Source organism: Anser anser, assembly GCF_964211835.1.
Source record: "Anser anser genome assembly, chromosome: 8".
NCBI classification, from domain to species: Eukaryota; Metazoa; Chordata; class Aves; order Anseriformes; family Anatidae; genus Anser; species Anser anser.
Window position 1 is genome coordinate 763650 of NC_139728.1, and position 26634 is coordinate 790283.

The following is a 26634-nucleotide window of genomic DNA, read 5'->3' on the forward strand; positions in this document are numbered from 1 at the left end:
GCCTGTTCTGTCCTCAGCCGCAGAGACCCTCGTGGTAACTGAGCAGTGGCCAGTCTGCTCCCTACAACTTGTATTTAAAGCAACTCCGACCAAGAAGAGATGCGGCCCATAGATGTTGTTTTACTTTGCTGCACCTAGGGGCTAGCCAGGAAAGCGGTACTCATGTGCCCTGCCAGGCTTCCCGCCCCGGAGGGCTGCCAGGCTGACCCGGCGTCTGCTCTCCACAGGCTCGTCCCGGGACAGGTGGCAGCGCTGGGACCCGAACCGTGTGAGGGAGCACAGGCGGGACGGGGTCGGGGTCAGGAACCGGCCCTCCGCTGCACCGAGGTCAGCTCTGCCCTGCTCATTGCGGTAGCTGAGGGTCCGCTCCGGCAGGTATTTGCACTTCGGCACCGCTTACAGCTCTGAACGGCACCGAATAACCGCCCCTGGGGGACCGGGGCAGATTTCCTAGTGTGTGTCACCGCTGCAGCGGGCACCCGCCGCGCCGAGCCGCGGGCACGACCCCGGCTGACCTTACAACGCTGGTAAGGGGCAGCCCGATAGCGGTGGAAGCGAGCAGAAACTGAAGCTGAGCCCGGCTCCTAAAATGGCAGCGTCCCGCCGTCAGGGCCGCGCTCCCGGCGGCACCCAGCGTGCCCGGGATCCCCGTCCCCGTGCGGTCGGCCCCGACCCCCGGCCAGGCGGGGAGCCCTCAGGTGCGGCGGGAACAATGGGCGGCGGCCGCGAGCGGAGGGCGGCGCGCGGCCCTACCCAGCGCCGCACCGAGCGCACGGATACGCAGCGCGGCGCGCACGCCTAAAGTAGTCCGCCTTTGTTCCGCGGGAGGCAGCGGCTCGCCTCCACCTGTGTCCCTCCGCCGCCGCTCCGCACCGCCCCCTGGCCGACGAGCTGCCTGGCGGCGCGGGCGGGGCGGGGCGGGGCGGCGGCCCTTTGTGCTCCCACAATGCACCAGCGGCTCCTCCGCGGGAAACAAAAATGGCGAGGGGCTGCGCCGCGGCTGGGCTGGCCCTGAGGCGGCTCTGAGCCTTCCCCCGCCCTTCCGTCCGCCAGGGCCGCAGCTCGGGGGGGGTCCCGCCGCGCACCGAGGGCCCGGGCCGCCGGGGGGAGGCCGCTGCCGCGCTCGGCGATTTCCCTGTATGAGGCGGTTGGCACCACTGGGGGGACCGAATGAGGTGAGGGGGGAGGAGGAGGAAGGAGGGGCGGCGGGGGAGGGAAGGAAGCGAAGGAAGGGCTGGGAAGGGGGCGGCAGCTCGGGCCCCGCAGCGCCCCCCCGGCGCCCCCATCCCCGCCCCGAGGGCTGAGGGGGCCCGGGGAGTTCAGCGGGGCCGCAACAAAGGGAAGGGGGCGGCGGGCGGGGGCCTCGCACGGGCTGTGCTCTGTCTTTTTATTTTTTCCTCCCTCTCGGTCCGTGGGCATTGGCCGAAATGGCTACGTTCGCTCACGTGTGAAGGGAGCGACACAAAAGAGGCGGTGGCGGTGCTCGCTGGTAACTTCGGGTTGGTTTTTGCGGTGCCTCACCTCCAGCTCTGTCAGCAGCGCGGCCGGCAGGCTGAGCAGCGTGCCCTCCCAGCCCGTGAAACACGGCCCCCGGGCTGCCTCGGGGAGCTGCCCCGAGAACGCGTTGTCTCTGCTTCCCTGCTCGAGTGCCGTAGGGAGAAAGGGTCGGTGCTCCTGGTAGTCGGGGAGAACAATACGGCTCCGGGCGGCGGCGGGACAGCAGGGGCCGTCACCCCACAGAGCATCTGGGTGCTGCGTGCAGGAGGAGGCCTCGGCGTGCAAGGAAGGGCCTGCTGGGGAGGCAGTGTAGCGTTCTGCTTGCTCCGTGGGTTTCTGGTGGTTGGGCCCAGCTCGTTAATAAGAGGCCATACACAGTGATGGATAATCGCATGATTTTTTTTCCTGGTTTACAATGTAAGGGAACGTGATAAATGTCTTGTGTTTAAGCTGGCAAAAGCATGGAATAGTAAGAAAACAGGTTCCCTGATTTTTGTTGTCTATAATCAGGTTGCTAAAAGCTAACAACCTAATGTTTGTCCCTCTTCTGAGAGCTCAAATTACAAATCTATTGGAAGAAGAGAAAAAGCGTAGTTAACAATAGTATTGGGAAAGAGGTTAATACACTTAGTTTCTTCTTAAGAGAAAAGAGAACAAGGGGGTACAAAGATTGAAAGTAAAATGTAAGAAAGTGAATAATAAAGTAGTGAGAGAGAAGGATGGCTCTTTGCAAGGAGCTACAAGCTAGTGAAATGTGCATCTACGGTGAGAGTTTAGCAGTAATGCTTTCTGCAGTTAACACATTTTGTCAGTTATGTGAAAGACAATTCTTAGAGAAACCACATATGTACTCCAGGACGAATTCTTAAAAAGTGTCAGTTGGTTCTAAAAGTTGGCTTGGTATAGTTGGTTAGCAGTTGAGGTGTGTGTATAGATTCTAACTAGTTGAAGGTGATACATGTGGCTAGTTAGTATCAAGACTGAACTCAGATATGCTTGTTCTTCACTGCATTAGGAGATCAGGTGAAGTATGAGAAAAGCTGCTGTAACAAGTAGCCATAGTTCATTTGCTATTAGGCAGTGGGCATCTGTATTTCCTGGAGATAGGTGTGAATAAAGATAGTACCTGAGACACTTCAAGTTGCTTTAAAGCACGTTTTGCACAACTAACATGGGGAGTAGAGGAAGAAGTTTGTATGGAAGAAACAAGTAAGTGAAAGCCAGAATGAATTCTTAGTTTTTGATAGTACTTTTTGTGTGACTGCCTCTGAGCTTGCTGCAGTTGGTTTAACCTTTTTTACAGACCTTCCTTGCAGGAAATGGAGGGGATGTATCTTTGAGTAAAGCACAATAGGAGAAGAATTATAAAACCACAGGTATTGCTGGAAGGTCTCCGGGCAGGGTGATACCTGTTAGTGGAAGTACTGAAACCAGTTTAATTTGTACCTTAAACAACCTTCGTTTCAAGCTGATGGCTTCTTCCTAGAAGGTAGAATCTCTATTGTTGAGCGAAGTCGAGAGGCTTGATTTTCTATGAGAGATGATAACTAGTGATGAGTGTTCCTGTTGAGTCTGGGCATATTTTGTTCACTAAAATACCCGGGGATAATACTTTATTTTTTATGTTTTAGTTAGATTTATTTCTGAAAGGTTTCTTACAAGAACTGACTTTTATGAGTGCTCCATGGTAATAAATTTAAAATAAGTCTATCTTCATGAGTTTTGATCACCTGTGATTTTTTTTTTCCCTCCAGTGCAAGTCAGTGTGTTGTCTGTAATCTTTACAGCCTGGGTGCCTGCTCATTCTATACTCCCTTAGGTGCACTGCTGGGCATGCTGTATTTGGATACTGTGGAAACCCAAAAGGCAGTTGTTATGTTCAAGGGGGGGGCTAAGTATATGTTTAAGGGAAGATCTGATTTGAGAACCTGATACTCTTCTCTCCTTAATGCTACCTTCTTCCTCTTTTTGTGTATAAACACATGATCAGTCCCAAAACAAATGGCTTTTACAGAACAAATGGGGTGGTACAGGACTACCCCACCCGACCTCCCAAGGTACTACAATATGCAGGGAAATATGTTCTTCCTTAATGAAGACCTAAGGACTAATACTTTAACTTTACATGTCAAACAGAATTAAAATACCTCTAGTTGTTTCTTGAAGAAGGACTCGATCAAATAAAACCAAAATCAGAAATGTTTATGTTGTTATAGGGCCAGGCAGCTGCTGGGATAAATGCATTCTTCCTTTTCATGGTATGAATCGGTCCTATTAAGGAGAGTCATACTTCATAAGATCAGAAGATGATTTGGGTCATAAGGGATCTTGGGAAGTCCCCAGTTCTGCTTAGTGCATCTTCAGCCACCAGGCCAGGTTGTTCAACGACTTATCCAGTCAGCCCTTGAAAGCCTCCAGTGATGGAGGCCACACAATCTCCCTAGGCCTCTGTTTCACTGCTAAACTGTCTTTATGGGGGGAAAATTTCTCCCCTATATTCATCAGAACATCCTTCTTCCACTTACATACATGAAGTCTTGTCTTTCTGCCATGTGCTACTGTGAAGAGGCTAATTCCATCTTGCTAATCCTCTCATAGGCTGCTGTTAGGTCTCTCTGAAGCCATTTCTTCTGCAGGCCAAATAAGTCCAGCTCTTTCAGCCTCTTCTAACAGGCCAAGTGCTCCAGTCTTTGGCCGTCTTGGTAGCCCTACAGCAAACGCATGCTAGTTTTGTATCTTATTTTGCACTGGGAAACCCCAAATGCAATATCCTTCATGCTCTCAGAGTTCTGAGTAGAAGGGAACAGTCACTTCCCTTCAATCTTCTGGCCAAGCTTTGTTCTAGTGCTCAGTTCATGGACTCAGCTGCTCATCAGCTGAATTGGCTTATGCCTCTTCTAGTTCTTAGTACCACATTTTTGGAAAAAGGCAGAACTTAGTACTTTTATCAAATAATGTAATGGATATACTTTTGAAAGGACAGAAATACTTTAAAAAAAAAACTAGTGAAAAGATGTTCTGTCATTAGCATAAAATTATTGAAAGTGTCTAACCATACAGAGTAATTTGGAGTGAAAATCATAGCCAAAATGATGGTAAGTCTTCTTCAAATGATTAAAAAAAACACATTCGCCCTATTGGGATAGCAATGTAAGTAATGTATTGCATGGAAATCACTTCTGATGATGATGAATACTATTATGTTAAACCTGAGTAGTGCTGGGAAGTAAACAAGGTAAAATTTCTCATCTTGCTACCATGGAGCAGCTCATCTAGAAAGTGGGTGCCCTGAAACCTTCATGCCTGAATCTTCACGCTTTAAATGATACTTTAACCTCCCCACCCTTGATGGATTTGTTTAGCATGGCTTGCTTGCGTGGTCTTCGAATGGGCTTGCCGCACATGTTTAAATAAGAATGTGAACTTGACTCGTATGGAACTGTGGGACCAGATGGGCTGCTTTCAGGAGCATGCAGGTAACTGATGTTCTTGTGGAGCTGCTTTTTATCATCTGAGGTAGTGGAGAACAGAGATAGTCAGCGATGACTAGAGATAGCAAATGTTAAACCCATCTTCAGAACAGGCCAAAATGTCAACCCAGGAACCACAGGCTGGTTAGCCTCACTTGGGTTAGTGGAACAATTTTGAGAATGTTTTTCTTTTCCCACAACCATTGCTATTTGTTTTTCTAGGTTGAGGTATGCCCAGGTTAGATTCCGATTATCCTTTTTTCCTGCGCATTAGTGATGTGGCTTAGGCTTTTCATCATACCAGAACATAAAATAGTGTGAAGGTAAGGTGCTAAAAGTACACCTTGTATGTGTTCTGTGACACAGCACGTTGGAAGTGGCTCCATGAATCAGTACAAAAGGACAGACTATGTTTAGACATGTATTGGAGCTTCTGCTTATAAGTATACCAACTTCCTAATATAATGTGTTTCTGTATGATTGGAACAGTGACTACTGCAACAAATTTGCCACTATCACAAGCGAAGTGAACTTCCTAGGTTTTTTGGATCAAACTGATTGTATGTTTGGATTCGGGGCAAGTGTGGGAAGTATCCTACTACATCTGTCTTTGCTCATGGCCCAGCAGAATCTTTTTGTTTGGGGGAAGGGGTTTCGCTGCCACAGCGAGTTAGTATTTTGGGTTGGAACTAGATCATCTTCAAGGTCCCTTCCAGCCAGAGCCATTCTATGATTCTAATATTGTTCAGCATTAGATCTGATAAATGGGAGAGATGGTGCAAGGAAGGGAGAAGAAACATGCAGTTGCAAGCTAGCAGCTGCATTGGAAGCATGGCTTTGGACTTGGTTATGCAGTGTTGGGTAAATGAGCTAAGACTGTGGCTCCCAGAAGAGATTAATTCCCCTTTTCTGCCACCCTCTGGCTGTGAGGTCTTGCTGCTTACCTGCTGTTCACCTGTCTAGCCACCTTTGCGAGGTGCTTGAACTTGTTTAACGTATCAGAAAAATAATCCACAATAAGGGGGGAGAAAATGGATAGGAAGCTTATGGAGAAGTCAGCCTGTTATCCCAGAGCTGGTGGGAGGGGAGCAAGCTGCTGTGTTGGATCAGTCATACGAAACTGTACTGTTTGGTGTGTTCCCAGTCTTTGTTAGGCTCTCCCCTCTGCTCCCCCTCTGGTCCCTGTGAGATGCTAACTGTCCTGTGTTAAAGAGCAGAACAGACCACTGGCATTTTACAACCCTTATTCATAGCTGAGGGTGTGTTCCGTTTTCTTAAAGGTTAATGGAAGCATACATTTCATCTAATTCTAGACACAACAGTTGAAACTGAAAGGGTGAAGCTACTTCTGATCAGAACATAAAATTATTATCTCTATTATAAGAGTGGAAGGTCTAGTGAATGAACTTGTGTGATATCGCCTTTTCCAGTTTTGAGGCAGCTTTGGGATCTATGAGTTGTCTCAGTAGGATGCAGTGTGTATATACAAGTAAATATTAAAAATGTGCCATTTCCAGACTGAGTTCCTTCTAAACCTGCTGGACTATCCAAGCTTGGCTTCCCTTCAGTGTGGCTTGTATATACTGGGAATAAACAAATTATCTCCAGGTCCTCCTTCTGTAAGTTCTCAGTGAATTAAAAGTTTCTGTTAATGTTTTGGATGCTTAATTGCTAACAATGTTTTTGAATTGTTTTTCAAAACCTGGGCTCATAGGGTAGCGATCACCTCTAACCGTGAATGGTGAAGTATTTGTGTATCACGCAGTCCTTCTGAAACAAGCTTCTTGAAATTGCCTGGGCTGTCAGCGAGATGCTCTGTGCTCAGTGGTATGCTCTGGCAGTGCCAGCTGAGGGAGTTCCTGTCCCAAGCTGCTTGTTTGCTTGTGCTCTCTTTTGCTGATAAACCATTCTGTGAAACTAACCAGTGAACTGCGCTGCCTGGAGAAACAACTGGAGAGTTCTTCCTAACAGCAGTGCTTCAGAGCAGCTGTTGAAACTGAAAAAGTACAGAAGTATGAGTGACCTACCCTGGTACTTGGAAACAAGAGGGTGAATGCTGCCATCCTCTTCCCATCTTTTCTCCCTGGCTTCCCTATGTCTTCTTATAGGGCTTTTGGGGAGAAATGGGAGTCAGAGGCGCTGCATGAACATTCACTTTCTAATGTCCAGTAAAGATACCTGGCAAGTTCTAATTTTCATTTTAGTAGATACAATGCTATGAATAGGGTGTCATGGTTCAATCCGCTTACTGAACCAGATTTTTGGGTAGCTTACTTTCTGAGGGAATTTGCCATTCCAGTTGACAAAGAATGACAGTGACCTCCTCCTACTGCAGCATGTTACTGTAACTTAATTCATTAAGTAGATGAGTAGAAAGGCTTCTGCTTGTCTTGCTTGAGAATATCTATGGTTATGATCAAGACCCTGAGGTGAAAAAATGAGTGTTCTCAGTACTTCATGAGATTACCTTATGAAGGAATGGTCAAAGTGCATTTCCTATTTTGAAGCATATTTCAACATGCAGACTGAATTCCCCTACTAGTGAAGAATTGCATGGGTACGTAAGTACTTTCTTTGGACTTTAAGTGCTTGAATAAGAGTAGAGCCACAGCATATAAACAGTATTGAATAAAAGATATAAAGCTTAATACATGCTTAAGTTGGACATTCTGTATGACATGCAACATAGCTCAGTTGTGCAAGTTAAATGAGATAAAGTAAGTTTTTTATATTAGATGCATTTTTTGGGGCGGGGGAGAAGTAAGACATTGAACATTGTGCAGTGAGAAGTGCTAGAAGGGAAATCTTAAGATGGTGAGTAAATTGTTACTTAAATGTTACTGATTTTATTGGTAATCCTATAAATTGGTGGGAAGATGCTATGGAGGTAGCATTAGGGAAGACCTGAAAGCAAGTTCCTTAAAAATGTGGAACACTTAGATCAATTTCAAAATGGCAAGGAATTAATGTAACTTGCATTTTCATTTAACATCCTATAAAAATTGATTTTAATGGTTAGTGTAACTTTCTGGTAATGGTTTGTTAATTAAAATCAACCAGTTAAAACAGTGGCTGTTCCCACTTGATCTCCATTAAAACACTGAGGACATGTTTCACTGAGGAGGAATTTCTGATCCATGTGGAAAGCAACTGCTAAGCTTAACAGCAACTGTCAGCCTGTTTTCCAACTAACCCTGTTTTCTGTCTACACATCAAGTTACACCCGAAACTGCCTCAGCAGGAGCTACTTCATGAGCTGTTCGGTCATCGCTTCAGCAGTGCTGTCTCCCATAGAGCGGACAGCGTGGACAGGGGAGAGGTGACTGCTTCATTGGCTCAGACCTTTGTGGTGTGTGAGTCAAGATCCTTCGGTGTTTGAAGCATCTATTGTGAATTTAGGCTGTTGTACAAGGCCATGTATAGACTCCTTGTAGAAGTGCTCTGTACTAGGAAATGATGCACTAGGCACTTAAGTTAGTCACTGAAGTTATACTTTGGAATTATGGGACAAATTTTTCTGTACTAAAGAGGTCTTCACAAGCATATGATCATTTCTTTTGTAAAACTCAAAATATTGTGCTTGTTGATTTGCTTTTTTAATTGGAAATCTGTACTAGATTATATATAATAAATGACCTGACTTTTTGCTTACTGTGTCCAAGATCTTTCAAACCCTTTTCATGTGCTGTTACAGAAGAGACACTGTTACTACTTTTCAGCCACTTTCTCTAGTCCTATAAATCAAACTGAATAAAAAGCTGGAAAGAACACCTTTGAATGTCTAGAAGAGTTGTTCTGTCAATACACGCATTAAACGGTTTCAAGGTACACTAGACTAGTCAATTTGCTTTGGGTGTTTTAGAATACCCACTGCATTGTATTGACCTAAATCAAGTTCATAGATGTGATGATGTAACTTGTAGTACCAGAATACTTTGATACTTCCTAATGATGATTCCTTCCCAAAAAAAAAGAGCAGTTTTTGGTTCACAGCTATTTCTAGGTTGTTTTGAACTAACCTTGCCTAACCTTTGAACATTGCTTGCTTTATGCCAGCTTGGGCATTTATGTAGTCAGAGGAGTTGGGAGAACTGAGGTTTTGATCTTCAACCTCAGGTTACTGGTTGACTTCAGACACACTTGTTTCAGAGCCTGTTTGGTACTTGGGTATGTAAATGCTTGTACAGATACAAAGGAGAGAATAGAAGGTGGCAGCAACAAATGTTAAGGGCTGACAGCATGTTTCAAAGGCTTTTCCAAAAACTAAAGCTAATGCACAAGAGAAGGGTTAAAATCTTGCAGTGATGTACAGAAGATGGTGAGTTCAAATGATGAAGTACTTTAAGGATATGAGTTTATTCAGAACAATGCAGAAGGTGCCTGGCCAAACAGAAGAACAACCTACTGAATAGCTGGGTAGTGAAATGACAAGTGAAATCCAGTGCAAAGAGAACATACAATGGGGAGAGAAACAGTAAGCTCTGGACTGACTGCAGTTAGAAAGAGAACCTGGAGCGTCTAATAGTTTGAAAATTTTTATGCAATGCCTGATGGCACTGTTGGGGGGAAAGACTGCAAATGTTATTCTTAAGAAGTAAAATGACCCAGGCTAACGGGCTAAGCTACAGCAATTCTCTTGTTATAAACTTATATTTTGAATGCTGCCTGCATCCTGGCTTCTTTATCAGAGGCTGTAGTATCATAGAATCATATCCTAGAATGACATGAATTAGATGGTCTTCAAGGTTCCTTCTAATTCCAACCCCCTGCCATGGGCAGGGACACCTTCCACTAGATCAGGTTGCCCAGGGCCCCATCCAACTTGGTCTTGAACACCTCCAGAGATGGAGCATCTGCAGCTTCTCTGGGCAGCCTCTTGTAGTGCCTCACCACCCTTGTAGTAAAGAATTTCCCCCAACCTCTAATATAAATCTCCCCTCTTTTAGTTTAACACCATTCCCCATTGTCCTGTCATTATCTGCCTGAGCAAAGAGTTGCTCTCCATCTTATTTTGAATAAGCCCCTGAAAGTATTGAAAAGCTGCAATAAGGTCAAGCCTTCTCCAGGCTGGACATCCCCAGCTTTCTCAGCCTGTCCCAATAGGAGAGGTGCTCCAGCCCTCTGATCATTGTTGTGGCTTTCTCTGGACCTGCTCTAACAGCTCCATGTCCTCCTTGTGCTGGGCTGAGGGCCCCAGACCTGGACGCAGCACTCCAAGTAGGGCCTCGCAAGGGCAGAGCAGAAGGGAACAGTCACCTCCCTTGACCAGCTGGCTGCTCCTCTTTTGGTGCAGTAGGACTTGGGAAAAGCAGTGCTAACATTAAATAGCTTTCACGTGGGAAGCAGCAGAACTTATATTGCAGAATCATGAGGGGGGGAAAAAGAAATGGTGATTCTAGTAATTGTATAAGTTTGATTTTATGTGTGAAGAAAGGCTAAAGGACCTCACTTCTCCTTTCTTATTCTAACGTAGAAGTAAACTGTTTTACATTAGAAATGTAACATGTGGAAGTCATTCCTGTGCTGGAAACCTCTACAGCTATGTTTAGTGGCAAAACACGTTACAGTACTGGGTGTATCTGAGTTAACTTAGACCTTGAGTTAGCATAATGCTCAACCTACTGTTCCCCCATACACCATGTCTTACTACCCTGAGTAGCTAACTGCTGTGCACCACATTAACTGTAGACTGATGCTCTCACTCCTGGGGTAGTAGAATTGTCTTAGGACCCTTTTAGTTTCCTTGGAATTCTAGAACTCTGATAGTGTCTACAGTGATTCATATTTGCAGAAGCAATCCTCCATTGAATGTTTTGATGTATTCTCTGATGCTTCTGGTACCCTTATGAAGAGATTGAGCAGAAAAGTAGTTTGAGTGTCCCCATCCCTATTTATGTTAGCGTCATAGAAGATTCTTCTTTTATACAAACTTGTCTCTTTCAAATTTGTGGAGTCTCTGCAACAGAGTCTGAAAATACGACCAGCTTCTTAGGTAACTGAAGTTCTGGAGGTAGCTAAGTGAATTCTATCGGTAAATCATTAATATCTAAAATAACAGTTTTCTTACTTTACTATAGTTTTGTTTACATTTTCTTTTGCTTCTCTTCTTTCAGAGACTCTACAGCGGTGGGTAATTCACTGGTCCATAAGCGGTCTCCTTTACGTCGAAGCCATAAGACCTCAGCATCCTTGACCAAGCTGTCATTACGTGATGGGCAGAAAGCCAAAAAGCCACTGTGTAAATTTGAAGAAGGTCAGGATGTCCTAGCTAGATGGTCAGATGGCTTGTTTTATCTTGGAACTATCAAAAAGGTAAACAGCTGTTTAACTTCAATAGAGTCTTACAGTATATGTTGGTTAAATAAGACAGCGTTATTGTTTCACGTACTTAAGATTAAATACTTCTACTTAGTCCTTTTACTCATGGCCTCCACTGTATTCATGTTTTTCAGATAAATAAACTGAAACAGAACTGCTTCATTATATTTGAAGACAGTTCCAAATCCTGGGTTCTCTGGAAGGACATACAAACAGGCAAGGACTTCAGTGAAGTGGTCATTGTTTGGTATTTTGTTTAGATTATTATATCTGTTAAAACGATTGTATTGTATGCTTGTTTCCTAAAGAGCAATATAGTTTTAATGTGACCCAGGGTCATGAATTACGCAAATTAAAAAACAAACAGAAAGCCTCACCTCTTTTCAAAAACTCTTTTCATCGAAGTTACTTTTTTTTTTGTTTGTTTTCCCATAACTATGTGCAGGAAGGGTAGAACACTTCTAAAAATAATCACGTTTGTGTTTATTTGGATGGGAATAGAGTATAATGCTGTCTTAACAGAAGACTCCAGGACCTCATTTACAGAGTTTGACTTCCTGTTGTTTTCAGTTGAAACAGCATAATGTAGAAAGAAACCAAAGACTGGAAGATCCTGCATTTGAATGGATTTTTCACGCTTAAAAATAGCACCATACTCTTTCACATAAGAAAGTATGGGGGTATTTAAGTATTGTAAAGAAATGTTCAATTATCAGGTGAGATGTCTGTTTTGTATTAACTTTGGTTTTTCAGATATTTTGGGACTAGCAAGTGCTTTAATAATCGAATGCTAGTAAAGCATGGATGAGAATTTCAGTGAGTTTCATCTGATTGTGTGAAAATCAGTTACTTTTACATGATGATGAAATAGTAATGGAAAGCTGATCTGTCTCCTGCTGATTCTTGATATTTAAACACTATTTGTGAAGAGGAAAAGCTTTGCATTCATAATAGCAAATGTTTTATTTCTGAGAAGATTTTAAATTTTTTTGTATGGCACTAATTTATGATCTTTGAGTCATTTATGGTAACAGTCAAATGTTAGTTCATGAGTATGATAACAAGTAGATTAAATAGCTTGTATTTTAATCCGTATTTTTACCCTGTTATGTGGTGTAACTGAAGCAAGATGTACTTTTTTTTTCCAGTCTAAAAGCTAACATTTCTCTTAACCTCTACAGTTATTGTGTGCTTTTGTTTGCTTGCAGATATTTATAAGAAGTAATAACAGGTTTCCTAAGTGTGTTGTAAATTTAAAATTTAAAGCACTTTGGGCAGATCTATTAAAAAGACATGCACTAAATTGTGCATTTAGTATTTATAGGAAGATGCAAACTGCTTTGAATACAAAACATATCTGTCAATTGTCCAGATAGGATTTGTTGATGCATATTTTTCAGTCTGCTTTTATATTCTTTATTCAAATATTTAATTTTTGTTGTTTATATTGAGGAATCGTGGAATACATAGTCAATAGGCAATATATAGCCTATATCTATCCGGCAGCCTATGATAAGTGATGAAGATACTTAAAGTCTGTTCAGAATGTGTGAATTTATTTTTTGCTAGGGAGTTTGGCTCAATAGCAATCTGTTTCTACAATTCATGGATCTGTAACTCATTACCAAAAAAGCATATATGTGATGACAGTTCCAACTGCAGATGTAGTCTGGAGGGGGAAAAATCATACCTTTGTCTTTTTCTAGGAGCCACTGAAAGTGGGGAAATGGTCTGTACAATATGTCAGGAAGAGTATTCAGAAGCACCGAATGAAATGGTTATATGTGATAAATGTGGGCAAGGTAACTAGATTTTTTTTCCTATTTCCTGCATTTTAAAAGACATTTGTTTCATGGAGGAGGATATTTACATGGCTATCACTGATTGCTCAACTAATCTTAAGTTTTGTAGCTCTTAGAGGCTATTAAAAATTCAGTGAATAATTATAATACATGTTAAAGTAACTAACACCTCTTCTGTAAGTAAAGCTACTTTTTTACTGAGAAAATTTAAAGGAGCATTTTGAATGTTACTGTTTTTTGATCAGAGTTTTGGCACTTGGCAAAGGATAATGTGTTATAGTTGGATTAAAATTATATGTAGTTATTTTTCTTTTGCCTTTTTTTTATGTTGGTTAATCACACTTAATATAGGTTATCATCAGCTGTGTCACACACCAAATATTGATTCCAGTGTGATTGATTCAGATGATAAATGGCTCTGTCGACAGTGTGTTTTTGCAACAACAACAAAGGTATGTTCCTAGAAAAAACTCTTCTTAATATTCCCAAATTGCTCGCATAACTTGTTTGAATTTGAAACCAGCAAATAATACAGCATTTTTTCAGCAACTTCTCTTGTTAACTTTGATCTGGATGAAAAAGTTTTGTATTTTGGGAATTAATCTTTATTTTAGAGATAGATTACATTCCTTTTTCATTTCATTTTTTGAAAATATGCTGGTATATTAAGGCATAAGGATAGGTGAAAGCACTTTATTTGATTATAGACAAACTTTTGTAACTTTCAAATTAAAGGATTTGAAAGTTTCAGGAATGTATGATTACTTTTGTAAACTAGTGTATTTATTTTGGCTCAGAGAGGTGGTGCGCTTAAGAAAGGACCAAATGCCAAAGCACTGCAAGTCATGAAACAAACATTACCATATAACGCAACAGACCTTGAATGGGACGCAGGCCATAAAACCAATGTCCAGCAGTGCTACTGCTATTGTGGAGGACCTGGAGAGTAAGTAAACAGATAACTATGCAAGCACTTTTCTCCATAATAAAGCTGCAAACTTTGACCCTGATCCTGTAGACTTTTACTTGTTACATTGGCTGTTTCTGTTGTATATAGGTATTAAAGTTGATGTGGAGTGGAATTTTTAATTACTCATACTGTTATTTTAAAAATATCTCCTGGGAAATATATTATTAATGTCTTTCATTGTCCCATTCAATTTGTTTTAATTTTGTCATGTGACAGAAAATAAAACAAGCCCCTTCTACAACAAACAGTAATATAATTTTGTTGCATTTCTATTGTTCTATGCTTGAGGTCAGATGGAGTTATTCCTGATCTTGCAGTTGTAGACAACGTTTTTCTGATGTTAACACACCTGTCATTAGTCAGAAATGTAAATGTATCTGGACATCAGTTTATTAAATACAGTTAGAATAAACAGCTGTATTTATTGTGAAGTTTTTTGGGTATTTTTTGAAAGACAAGCTTATAAAACATAACTTAAGTTTGTGTATATATAAACAGTGACACGCTGAAAAAAGGAGTATTTTGTTGCTTTTATTGTCTAGATTTGCACAGGTGCTACACTGTCTTTGTTCATGTGAGTAAAGTTATGTTGAATTGTTCCCTTACATCAGGGTCAGAATTAATATAAGGTAGGATACCAGGAGGTAGGATTCTGTCTGATTCTACTTCAACATGATGCCCTGTATTGTAGCTATTACCATAAGCGGCTGGCTCTTTTTTCTCTTAACGGCATTATAGAGTCCTTCCTTGGTTCTTCCGTTTCCAAGGAGTGAGGACATCTAAGCAGATAGAAATGAATACTGTGGTGTCTGCATGGATTAGTGAATGAGTAAAGTAGCACTGAAGATTTGAAGTCAAGGCAAGTCAGAGTCCCACAAAGAAGTAAAGCTTTTGGGGTTGGAACTAGGTGATCTTTAACGTCCCTTCCAACCCGAGCCATTCTATGATTGATTTTGAGTTTATACTCACATAGCAGAACTTTGAGAATTTTGCAGACTTACAAAAATGTAACTTTCAAATTTGCATGGTTCATTTTCTCAAGGGAGAAGGTGGAAAAAGGCCAAAAAAAAAAAAAAAGAGCCTAAACTGGGGCTCAGTTTGAGGATTCAAATAGTTGAACTCTCAGAACAAATGTTTGTGACGTATGCGACTGTTGTTGCTTTAGAAAATGACGAGGAAGCTAATCCAGTATGTGAGAAGGCATTTAAATGTTAAATGGATTTCTTTAATTCTTATGATCAAGAATTAAAAGGTCAGAGGAAATTCAATTTTATTTTTTTTAAATAACTCAATTCTTTTTTTTTTTTAAATTATTATTTAGGCCTCTTCTAGTCAGACTTTTCTACTAATGGTTCATTGTGAAACTGTGTTACTGAAACATTCATATTCATATTTCAGTAACACGGGTGACTTTTATAAATAGTGAAAGTTTGGGTCAGAAGATCCCTTGCTATTTAATTTAAATTGAAATGGTTCTTTGTTACATTTAACATGTCTTGTTTTTCTTTCTGTTGGTGAAGCTGGTATTTAAAGATGTTGCAGTGCTGCAAATGTAAGCAGTGGTTCCATGAGGCTTGCGTGCAGTGCCTCCAAAAGCCCATGCTTTTTGGTGATAGGTAAGAAACTTGAACTATACTTTACGGTTGTCTTTATTTAAAATGTGGAGGGAGTATGTCATAGGTGAGCTTTTATTAAGGCATCTGTAATACATCAGTATTTTCCAAAAGCACTGTGGTGAGTTTAACATAGAAGATTATAGAAAATAAAAGATGTGTTCAGGTGCCGAGAAAATGGACTTTGTCATCTCTGTTTAAAAAGGAAAAAAAGGAGGCAGAGAAGATGTAATCAATGGATAGTTGACTTTAAACTGTTATTGATTTGACTTTTTGTGGAGATCCATTATACAATAGGCTATTGGGAGATCAGAAGTGTTAAAGCAGAACACTTTAGTGGGCCTGTAGTCTAGATATGGGCTTTCAAGTTCTCACTGTCTAGGTGACTAATCTCACATATGCAATAGGCACTATGCTTTGATGTAGGCTGTCAGCGTGTGTGCTGTAGGGAAGACCTAGAAACAGTGTGAAAATCGACCATTAGTGGAACAGGGTAAATAAAATGTTTTTCCAACTGTTTCCCTTGTTCCATTGTCTGTAGTGCATCAGTGCTCCTGTCTCCATCCAGCTCGCCTGAGTAACACCAGCTCTTTTCCAGCTGAAAAGAAACTATTGAAACTATTGAAACTATTTGAAACTATTAGTACGGGAAACTGGAGAAACAGGAGGGATAGTTAGATGACAACTCTTTACATCCTCTGTTCATGTGTGATGAGTGGAGAAGAGCGCTTGTCTGTGCTTTCCTTTTAAAAGGAATTTGGAGTATTTGGAGCAGATAAGAGAGAGAATTTGAGAAAGTAATCAAGGAGCATCTCATTACGTTTTCTTCTACCCCTCAGTTGTACTGAAATGTTTGTGTGAGGGAACCAAACTAAGACCTAGGAAATGCTCCTTTAAACACATGCTTACCCTTTTGCACAGGCTTCTTCACTTGATTGAATGGAATGGGGACACTGGGGAACATCTTTACCAATATAGTCACAGGTTGAGGGAGCTAACTTTGAAGACATGGAGCATAAAATTTACAAAGTAGGGATAGCTGTGTCAGGTAGAAGACAGGGTGCATCGTAGAAGCTGATGGTGGTGGATGAAAGGACTATCAAATGCTGTATGGCTGGGTTTCTAGACTGCTTGCTTTTCATTTTTCCCCAATCTGTCTTAAAAAAAAAAAAGCAAGTGAAGAGTCTTGTCAAGAACGATGAGGTGGTAGCTCATAATAAGTAATATGTTAAAATATTTTTTTTGTGTGTGCTTCTATACAGACACCTACCACCTAGTCACACGTATATATACATGTGTATATATTTTTAGGTTTTATACGTTCATTTGCTCAGTTTGCAGTTCTGGACCAGAATACCTCAAGCGTTTACCCTTGAGATGGTAAGTGAAAGTTTAAAACAAACCAGAAAGGTGAGTTGTGTACATAGTGTGCTTTTTTTGGTTTTGTTTGTTTTTTGTTTTTTTTTGTCTCATTAAAAAAAAAAAAAAGGAAATTCACGTGCTGTCTTGAGTTGTTGTTTCCTGGGTTGTTCTTGTATGAACCGGAACAGTTTTCCTTTCAAAGTGTATGCATAAATGCATGCACATATTTGCAATTGTGTTCACTTAGGATTTATTCCTGGAATTTTTCAGTAAATTTGCAAATAAATACTTGTTTGTGTATGTGAAGTTTGAGATACCTAAACAAAAGTCCTTTTTGCAGGTTTAGAGTCTTGTTGTTAGATGAGCCAAAGGTACAGAGTACAATAGTAAGCATCTTGACACATTTTATAGTAGTTTCCCTGATGAGATTTAATATCTAGTTCTAGTTTAATATCTAGTATCTAAGTTCTAGTTTGAAGTCTTTTAACTGTAGCTTGTATTAGAAATAATATCCAGTTTAATGGATATATATGCTAACAAATATAAGGTGGAAATGACCTTGTTAAATGTTAATTCATGATAATACTTGTATAAATTTAGAATTATTTAAATGTAATGTGGTTTAAACCAGTTTTGGAGTTTAAAAGAACATCATGAGAATGAGGTGAGGCAGAAATGAAAGTACAATTCAAAGCTGAAGCAGTCACATTGGGAAGAAAAAGGGTAGGAGATTTCATAATGTTGTTTCCTGGACTGAGCGTTTTAAGTTATGCTTTGTGTTTGTCTAACTATATTGTGCTAATCTTTTCTCCTAAATTATTTCAAAGAAAAGCAGTTGGGGAAAACCTTTTGTGTTGTTTTTGATTCAAATATTTCTGAATTCTAGGGTAGATATAGCACATCTATGCCTTTACAACCTAAGTGTTATTCATAAGAAGAAATACTTTGATTCGGAGCTTGAACTCATGGCATACATTAATGAAAACTGGGATAGATTGCATCCTGGTGAGGTAAGTAGTTAGAATACTTTCCCCCCCCCCCCCCACTCCTGAGTCCTGAAAGTCAGTGGGAGTTTAGGGACCTATGAACTGCTTTATGGAGCATATTAAATCTATTATTACCATAAAATCTGGTAATTCAAATGATGAGAAGATCATGTTCAATTTCCTTGCAAAAATTGGATGTTCAAGTAGTGTATGTTTTTCTGAGCTATGGAATTTCTAAAGTGACCCACTGAACTATTAGTTTGTTGTTTGTATGGCAACTTTATTTTTATACTCAACTGTTTATTCTGTGGCATACATGTTTTACTTTTCTTTTCTTTTGTAACTGTCTCATAGTTCTTCGATATTTTCATGTGTGCAGACCAGAAAATGTAGAAAATATAGAACTGAATGCAGAGTATATTTAGCATGAAGTCTCTTAGGTGTAAAATCTGACAAATTATTATAAAGAAACATTTATTCTTTCCTCCCTCTTCCAAGCACGAGTGGTCAATTCATCTGCCAGTCTAAAGACTTCGATCTTTTCCATCCATTTGACTCACTAAACAGTTATCTTACGGGAGGGGAGATTGAAAATTAGAAAACTCACCTCTTTAAGTGGTACTTTTAATTTCTTAACCAATGCTTCTATACCTCCATTGAAACTTCAGTCACAAGGCTACATTTTTTGATGGACTAGATTTTGAGTAACTGTGTAAAAGCTGTAAGGAAATCTTCAAGACTGTTTATGCTGATAATCTTCTAAATATCTCTCATGAAGTTGGGAAAAATTGTATCCTGAAAAATTTGAGGCAAGTTTTTTTGTTAATCTGGTTTCTTTATTGAGCAAAAATTAGTTGCAGAAAGAATAACATATACAGTACTGATGGTATGAGTTTTCTAACAGTGACAAGCTAAGAATATTACAAAAATGACATATTTCTCTAGCTGGTTAGAGTTGAATAAGAGATAAAGCTTTTTATTATTGATAAGCTAGGATTAATTGGTGGAATTATGAGAGCTCTGAAGTCAGTATTTTTATCATGTTACTACTTATGATACAATAAAAATATTGCAATTTTCTATAGCTAAGTGCTGCAGAGTTGCAAGACCTGTGGATAGCAGTGGATTGTACTGAATGCATATGGTAAAGATGCCTAAAAGCAGTTGTTACTTTGTGAAAAATCGGTCAAATTTCTCCCCTAACTTTGGTAGTCAAGTAGAATGACTGTGAATCTTTCCCTCTTGCCCTAAATTATATTAAAAGATTGTTGTGCGTTTTTGAGTTTATATTTAGCTTTTAGAAATGCTAAATGGGTTGAATGTGCTAGCTCTTCTGTTTGGTCACCATTTTATTCTTTAGAAAGTGTCTGAGGGCTTTTTTTGAGCTGCAGGTGTTGTACAGTCTCCTGTAGTATCCATACTGAAAGTGAAACTTTATCAACTGTTCATCAGTTCTATAATTGAAGATAAATTAACTGCAGATCCAGTTGGGTATAAATTCTGGAGCATTTTGTCATGACAGCTGAAAATATGGTAGCTTCATGGCTACTTTAAAAAATAGCTGTCTAAATACAAAAATAATCTTGTAAACTCTATTACATGAATGTTATGTCCACTTTATAGTCACCAGTGCAGGCAAAAAATGGGAATTAGGTCCAGTAGCAGGATTTTGGTTAAAATAAACAACAATAAAATAGTTAAGTTTTTGTGCCAATGTAGTTGTACTCTGCTTGCAATCTCAATTAGTTTGGAAATACTTAATGCTACTGAGGAACTCTTGTTAGCAGCCTTGGGAGGGCAGACTAGTATTACATTCTTTGAGTATACCAAAATACATTTAAGAGATGTTTTTCTTGTAATTCTTAAAAGTAAAAGGTAAATTATTTGGCCTGGGCTTAATTCTAATATAAATTCTGTGGATGTGAACTACAGAATGTATGGGGTAATGGGCTAATACCCTTTTGGGGTTAGGCAGTTTCCACAACTAATACCTTATAAATGTACTTCACATCCAAATCTATAATTTTAGTGACTCAAAGTAACTGGAATCTTTCTATTACTGAAGAATTCGTCAGGTTAAATGATTTCTTAATACTTCACAGCTGGCAGATACACCAAAATCTGAAAGATATGAGCATGTACTGGAGGCATTAAATGATTACAAGACCATGTAAGTTGTTGGTATTTTTTGTTCTAAACGTTTGCAGTTTTATTGTTTGTAGTTTTCAGTCTCCTTTGCTCAGTCAACCTGATAATCACTCTGGCTGTGGATAATACTGACATATTGAATACTGTTTCTATTTCAAACTATAACATCCCATTCCTATTTGAGTGGAACACAGATTATGAGAAAGTTTTTAATTTCCATCCTCTTCTGAATTCTCATTCTGTATTTCAGACTGAGGATTGCAGTAGAGGAAGAGGGTGAATAAAATAGCATTAGGATGAGTATTACTATTTTACCATAGATTTGTTTTGCATGAACATATATATGTATTTGCATAATTTTTAATGTTGTTTTCCTTGGAGTCAGAATTCTAACAATTAACTTAAAATCATCTAGGTTTATGTCTGGAAAAGAAATAAAGAAAAAGAAGCATTTGTTTGGCTTGAGAATTCGTGTTCCTCCTGTGCCACCAAATGCTGCTTTAAAGGCTGAGAAAGAACCGGAAGGAACTTCTCATGAGTTCAAAATTAAAGGCAGAAAATCATCTAAACCAATTCCTGATGTGAGGTAAAATAATCCAAAGGTTTTAGCAATGTTATGGTAAACTGGAACTACTTGCAGTATATTTTGGTACCTATAAAAAAGTCCTTTTCATTGTTTAATGTACATTTATTTAAATAACTGTAAAGGTGGACTGCTATTTGTACACTTTGCAAATATTTTAAGTTTTAAATTGATTTAGCTGTATATTCTCCTTTAAGGTGATTATGAGAACAAGGTCTTCAAGATTATTAGTTTTCTATTATGATCCTTCTGAAAAAACTTGATATTTAGCAGTAAGAACAATACAAAGTATCTCATCTTTGCTGCCACTGGGGAGACAGTATCTCTTGCCTTTCTGGTGCGTTTATGCAATGATATTAACTGGATTTTTCAACAGAAAGTATGATGTGAAGCTGTATCTTATATCAGTATATCTCTTTTACCAAGTGTGATCATAAGAGTAAACGACATTTAACACGTGTCCATTCCTCTTCAACATTAGGGAATCCGTAATGTCACTAGAAAGATCTTGTATCCGTTGTATTATTCTAGAGACAAAATGTGTGGCTTTTACATGACAATTTTGGTTCACCAAAAGTTTATTTAGCACAATGTTTATTCATTGTCAAAGGAAAACATTTATTCACTGAAAACTATCTTCAATAATACAGAACAAAATATAAATTTTCTTCTAGGGAATTAAGTAATGGTATAGAAAGAAAGGGGAAAAAAAAATCAGTAGGTCGTCCACCTGGTCCCTATACAAGAAAAATGATTCACAAAACTCCAGAGTCGTCTCCTCTGGTAAGGTTTTGGATATATTTCTTTTCTTTTGCTGTAACTGGATTATAATTTTTGAAGAAAAATATAACCAGTTAATCTAAATTGTGATATCCTTCCCCATTTACCCTCAAACAAAACTGATAAGCTATTCAAACTTAATCTGAAATACTTTGTTTTTTTCCTTAGGATAACGAACCAGTTCCAGTGATAGAGAACCCAGCCTTGGAATTACCCTGCTCTGTTGGGTAAATTTAAAAACAAAACAAAACAAAAACCTCTGTAAAGCTATTCTAACAACATGTCATTTATTTGTTTGCTTCTGAAATGTCAGCTGAGTTTTTAATATAAGATTATTTTCATTACATGGCAACCCTTATCTTGCATACCAGGAGATCTGATGGAACTGCACATTCATCCAATACCTCAGATGTGGAATCCACAGGTGCTGCCAGTATGAAAGAAACTACCTCATCTAGCATTTCCAGACATTATAGGTAATTGTACAATTACTCTATCTGCTATAACGATTAAGAGATTTAATATATTCATTTTTAAAAAAGACTTTCAGAAGGAAATCTTCAGGGGAATGTTCAGGGGAACAGAAAGCAAGCGGTTCAGCAGTAGTTCACCTTTGATAAACAGAAGTTGTGGAAATAGTACAAGAGGTATCTTGCCAAAGCATAATGTTTAATGTTCTAAGTCTGGCTTCTTGAAAAGCAAGGTTGTGTTATGCTTTCAGTGAGTTTTGAACCTTCTGGCTAACTTTGACTAAATCTGAGCCAGGTAGTTCCAAAGAGATTGCATTTTAACAAGCTTCAAGAAGATGCTTGCTTGGATGATAGAGAAACCTAGAATAGCAACTCACTTGTAGTAAGGCAGGCAATTTTCTAATCATCTGTATTCTAGACACTTCCAGTGCTGTGTGGCTCTTCTTTTCTGTCTTGTCTTTAATTGAAGTTTTGGCAAAGCAAAGCTAGAAGGTAAGGTGGGAGATTGAAAAAAGTTGTGAGGCAGTTATAGTAGCTGTGAAATAGAGATAAGGATATTTTGGAACTGGTCGGAGAAGGACTGAGGATATTACAAAGGGACCTAACACTGAGCAAGTGGGAATTCACAGGGATTTGGTATAATGAGCTACTGAGATGCAGAGCTATAAATTGGCTGGGGGAATCTAAAGAAATAAGACAAAAAACTTTCTTCACAACACAGGTGTTTTTTGTACTAACTGCTGTTCTTTGGTAATGTAAAATGCATACTTAAATTACTTTTACAGAAAAGAAGTCAACTCCACAAACACTTTCTGAGCTTAATTTTCTAATAATGGTCAGAAAAGAACAGATATGTACCCCAGATTAATTTTAGCAGTTTTTGTTTTGGTAGGTTTCTGTACTCATGTAAAAGAACAGTAAGTATGCTGCAATTTTTTACAGTCTAATAGAGCATGAAGTATTTTTGGCACAGTCTTCATAAATAACTATGACCCACATTTATGACAATAAATTGCTACTTGAATTTTACTCTCTCGTGGTACATGATTCCTCAGTCTGTGTATTAGGTGGATGGATCCTCAGTCTATATTTTCTCCTGTCTTTCTGGTTCATGCTATTAAGTCCTTTCATAGGGATCTTTGTGTGCATTATTGCTACAAATAATCTGTCTTCAAAAACTCTTCTGCCTTACAGAATGCTGAAACAATTACGTAAAGACTTAAGTCACGTTCTTGTATTTTTGCAGTTCATTCCATTTTTTTTTATGTTAAAAATATGCCCTTTTTTCCTCATGATGTTACGTAACAGACTTGAACATCAAAGTAAGCATACTGTTTAATTTAGGACTTGTTTTAGAATATGGAAATTCTAGATGTAGGTTTTTACATAAGGTTTTATATGTTGGATAATTAATATTTGGATGATGGTTTATTCTTGGATAATGCCAGAAGCTCCTGTTTTCACTACCAGATAACAAATCTGTGTGAGTTTTCAATATACATATTTTCCTGGCCAAATACAACAAATCTTTGGAATGTCAAATGTGTACTATAAGAAATAGTCATGTAAAATAGATTTTTCAATTATTCATTCACATGTCCAAGTTTTAATTTGCTGAGATATATTCAGCTTGGGAAAAAAAGTATGCATATATTCCTTCTTCTGCTTACGGCCATCTAGTCCCAAACTCTTATAGTACAGCTTTTTTTTGTAATTGAGTGTGATACCTGTGTGAGAAAGCTGTATTTTTAATTTATAAATCTCAGCACATTTGGGGCAGATTCCTGTGAAGAAATTTGTTTTCATTTGGGATTCATCTGTATCAAAATACTTTCTTACCATAGCTAGGCATAAGCTAGTATCATTAGTTAAATTTGTACAATTTTTCTTATGTAAATCTTTGGCAAATGCCATGTTGGTCATCACCTAACTAGTCATCATTACGTATAGATAACAACTACTATTATCACTGAAAGAATAGAGCAAAAGTTGTGATTTGAATTGTGCGGGAATAACTGATGATAAAAGATACATTTTGAATGTTTTTTTCTTAGAGTTAATGCTGGTGTATTTTTTTAATAGTTTATCTGACTCAAGAAAAAGGACTCGTACAGGAAGAACTTGGCCTGCTGCAATACCACATTTGAGAAGAAGAGGTCGCTTTCCACGAAAAGCACTCCAGACTCAAAATTCAGAAATTGTAAAAGATGATGAGAGCAAGGAAGATTACCAGTATGATGAACTCAATACAGAGATACTTAATAACTTAGCAGATCAGGAGTTACAGCTCAATCATCTAAAGAACTCAATTACTAGTTATTTTGGTGCAGCAGGTAGAATAGCTTGTGGTGAAAAATACCGTGTGTTGGCTCGTCGGGTGACACTTGATGGAAAGGTGCAGTATCTTGTGGAGTGGGAAGGAGCAACTGCATCCTGACTGTAGGACTGAACATTATGTTCACTGCACTGTCATCTGTAAGTACAGTTCATAACGCAGAGCCACGAGAGAAGCGTGTCTTTAAATGTTTCTAAAAACAAAACAAAAAACCAATTTAGCCTTAACATGTAATTGTTATCATTACAGCTCTTGTGATAAAGACTTATCTTTTTAAAATCTGATCTGAAACTTAAATTTTTTAATCTGAACATTGTTAGATTGTTTTAGGTTGGGATATTTTGGGTTACAATTGCTTAAAAATGTGCATGGTGTTTAAAAAAAAAAAAAAAAGACATTTTCTAGAGAACATTCCATGGATACAGTTATTGTGATTTAGAGAAAATATTATGTAGATAGCACAAATCTTTGAAAAATTTTGGTTTGTTTTCTTACCCAAATGTTTGCAGAAATGTATTTCTATTTCAATACTTTCTAGATTTCATAAGTGCAGTGTATATAATGCCTACTGAAGACTGTAAAATACTGAAGTTTTCTTTCAAACAAAGTGTAAAAAAAAAAGGAAAAAAAATATATTGAGCCTGTAAATTGCTCTGTGACCAGACTTCATTGTCTTCTTAATATATTCTTTTGTGTGTGTGTGTGTGCGCGTGTGTGTGTATATACATATGTATATATGCACACACTTCCGTGTGTGTGTATATATATGTGTGATTGTGACCTATGCAATACAAATTATGGGATTGGTCAGCTTCTGAGTATACATCCCATAATTCTTTTTTCAGGAATAGTTGCCAGTATTTACACAGCAGCATTTCTTCTCAGGCTTATTGGGTGCTGTTGCTTTCTGTGTACTAAGGAAAAGTGTCAAACCAATGCAGCATGTTCTGGCAATGGGTGCAGTCATTTATGTTCATATGTCCTAGGTAATATATTCCATTATTTTTCATGTGACTTAACTATTAAAACCAATGCAGGATTTGAACATTTTAACTCTACTAAAAATAACATTTTTAAAGTTATTGTGGCACCTTGATTGTAACTTTTGTGTCCCAGTTATAAACTAAGTTGACAGGAAACGCACACAAGATTCCTACATACCTGTAGTTCGCAGTCATGTTTTGATAAAGGTAGTATGAACAAAGTGTGTTATTGCACAGGGTCAACAAACAGTATGTTGCAATTTGAAGTAACATTACTGGTTTTATTACAACATTACCTCTTTTGTTTTTATAAAATGTACCGAGTTTTAAATTGGTAAGTTTATTTTACTTGTTTAAAAAAAAAGTCAGTCTCTTGCCAGTATTAAATGTTTTTTCTTTGTATGCTACTTTTAAAGGGGGGGGGTTAGCCAAAGAGTAAACAGAAGAATATTTTTACTTTGGTGGTTATTCACTGTACTACATAAGGCATCTTTTCTTCTATGATTACAGTTTACCACCAAAATAAAATTATGTAACAAATGACAGTGTGGTTTAAAATGTACTGCCTGAGTTAGTGCTTATTTATTCCATTACTTGATTATTTGATTCTTTTTCTGCTCATCTTGAACATCTTGAAAAGGTGATCTATTTTTTTCCCTGTCACCTTATAGCCAAAGGAAGCAGAGAAAGGTTTTTATCCTGTGCTTGGGTTATGGCTGGCTGGGTAATATTAGCTTTATAAAAAATTGCTAATTAAAAATTGCCACGTCTGTTTACCTTCACTAAAATGTTTTTTTTTTTCCTCACACCCTCAGCTATTAATTTAATGTTGCCTTGGCTATAGCTGCAATATTTTGATAACACAGCAACTTCATGTTAACTTTTTGAATGTTTATATCTTGGGATAATGCAAAATGTAAAGCCTTTGTAACCTTACTTACACCGTCTGTATCTGTCTTATTATTTCACTTAATTCAAGTCCTTTAATTCTAACTGAACACCAGCAGTATTTTCAGTAAAGTTTCTTTTGAAGATAAATATTGGAATGTACTTGGGAACTTTAGCCTGGGGGAGAGGGGAAGGGGAATATTTGTCAAACTTAAGCTGTCCATAGACTTAACTATTGTGAATGTCATTGTTTCATTTTATTATGATGGTTGACTTGACTCTGATGTTCAGTTTGTATTTTTGGAATTGCTTTTTTCTTAGAATTAAAGATGAACATTAAATGTGTGTATTTTCTGAGAGAGAAGAATGAGTTTTGATTCTGTATTTTTGTGAAATACATACGTGGTGGCTTCTTCCCATCCATTATTC

The 26634-nt window shown here is 38.7% G+C and overlaps 1 protein-coding gene across 3 annotated transcripts; it reads left to right on the forward strand.

Moving 5' to 3' along the window:
- Positions 1-876: 876 nt before the first annotated feature.
- Positions 877-24993, forward strand: MTF2 (metal response element binding transcription factor 2). Of its 3 annotated transcripts, none has more exons than XM_083847505.1 (15): positions 877-1175; positions 11081-11279; positions 11420-11501; positions 12992-13087; positions 13439-13539; positions 13885-14033; positions 15578-15673; positions 16982-17050; positions 17919-18042; positions 20121-20188; positions 20582-20752; positions 21424-21532; positions 21698-21756; positions 21901-22005; positions 24082-24993. In XM_083847505.1, exons 1-15 carry the CDS (start codon positions 1171-1173, stop codon positions 24434-24436), a joined length of 1788 nt encoding a protein of 595 aa, XP_083703631.1. In that variant the 5' UTR covers positions 877-1170; the 3' UTR covers positions 24437-24993. The 3 variants fall into 3 exon arrangements, with proteins under 3 accessions (XP_083703631.1, XP_083703632.1, XP_083703633.1); XM_083847506.1 differs by lacking the exon at positions 877-1175 and adding an exon at positions 8185-8316; XM_083847507.1 differs by lacking the exons at positions 877-1175; positions 11081-11279 and having other exon boundaries at positions 11426-11532.
- Positions 24994-26634: the final 1641 nt, after the last annotated feature.

Excerpts from the sequence above, each read along its gene's own strand:
- MTF2 (XM_083847505.1), top strand. Across the intron at positions 14,034-15,577 it reads TATTGTGGAGGACCTGGAGA|CTGGTATTTAAAGATGTTGC; the intron begins GTAAGTAAACAG and ends CTGTTGGTGAAG. Across the intron at positions 18,043-20,120 it reads ATAGATTGCATCCTGGTGAG|CTGGCAGATACACCAAAATC; the intron begins GTAAGTAGTTAG and ends AATACTTCACAG.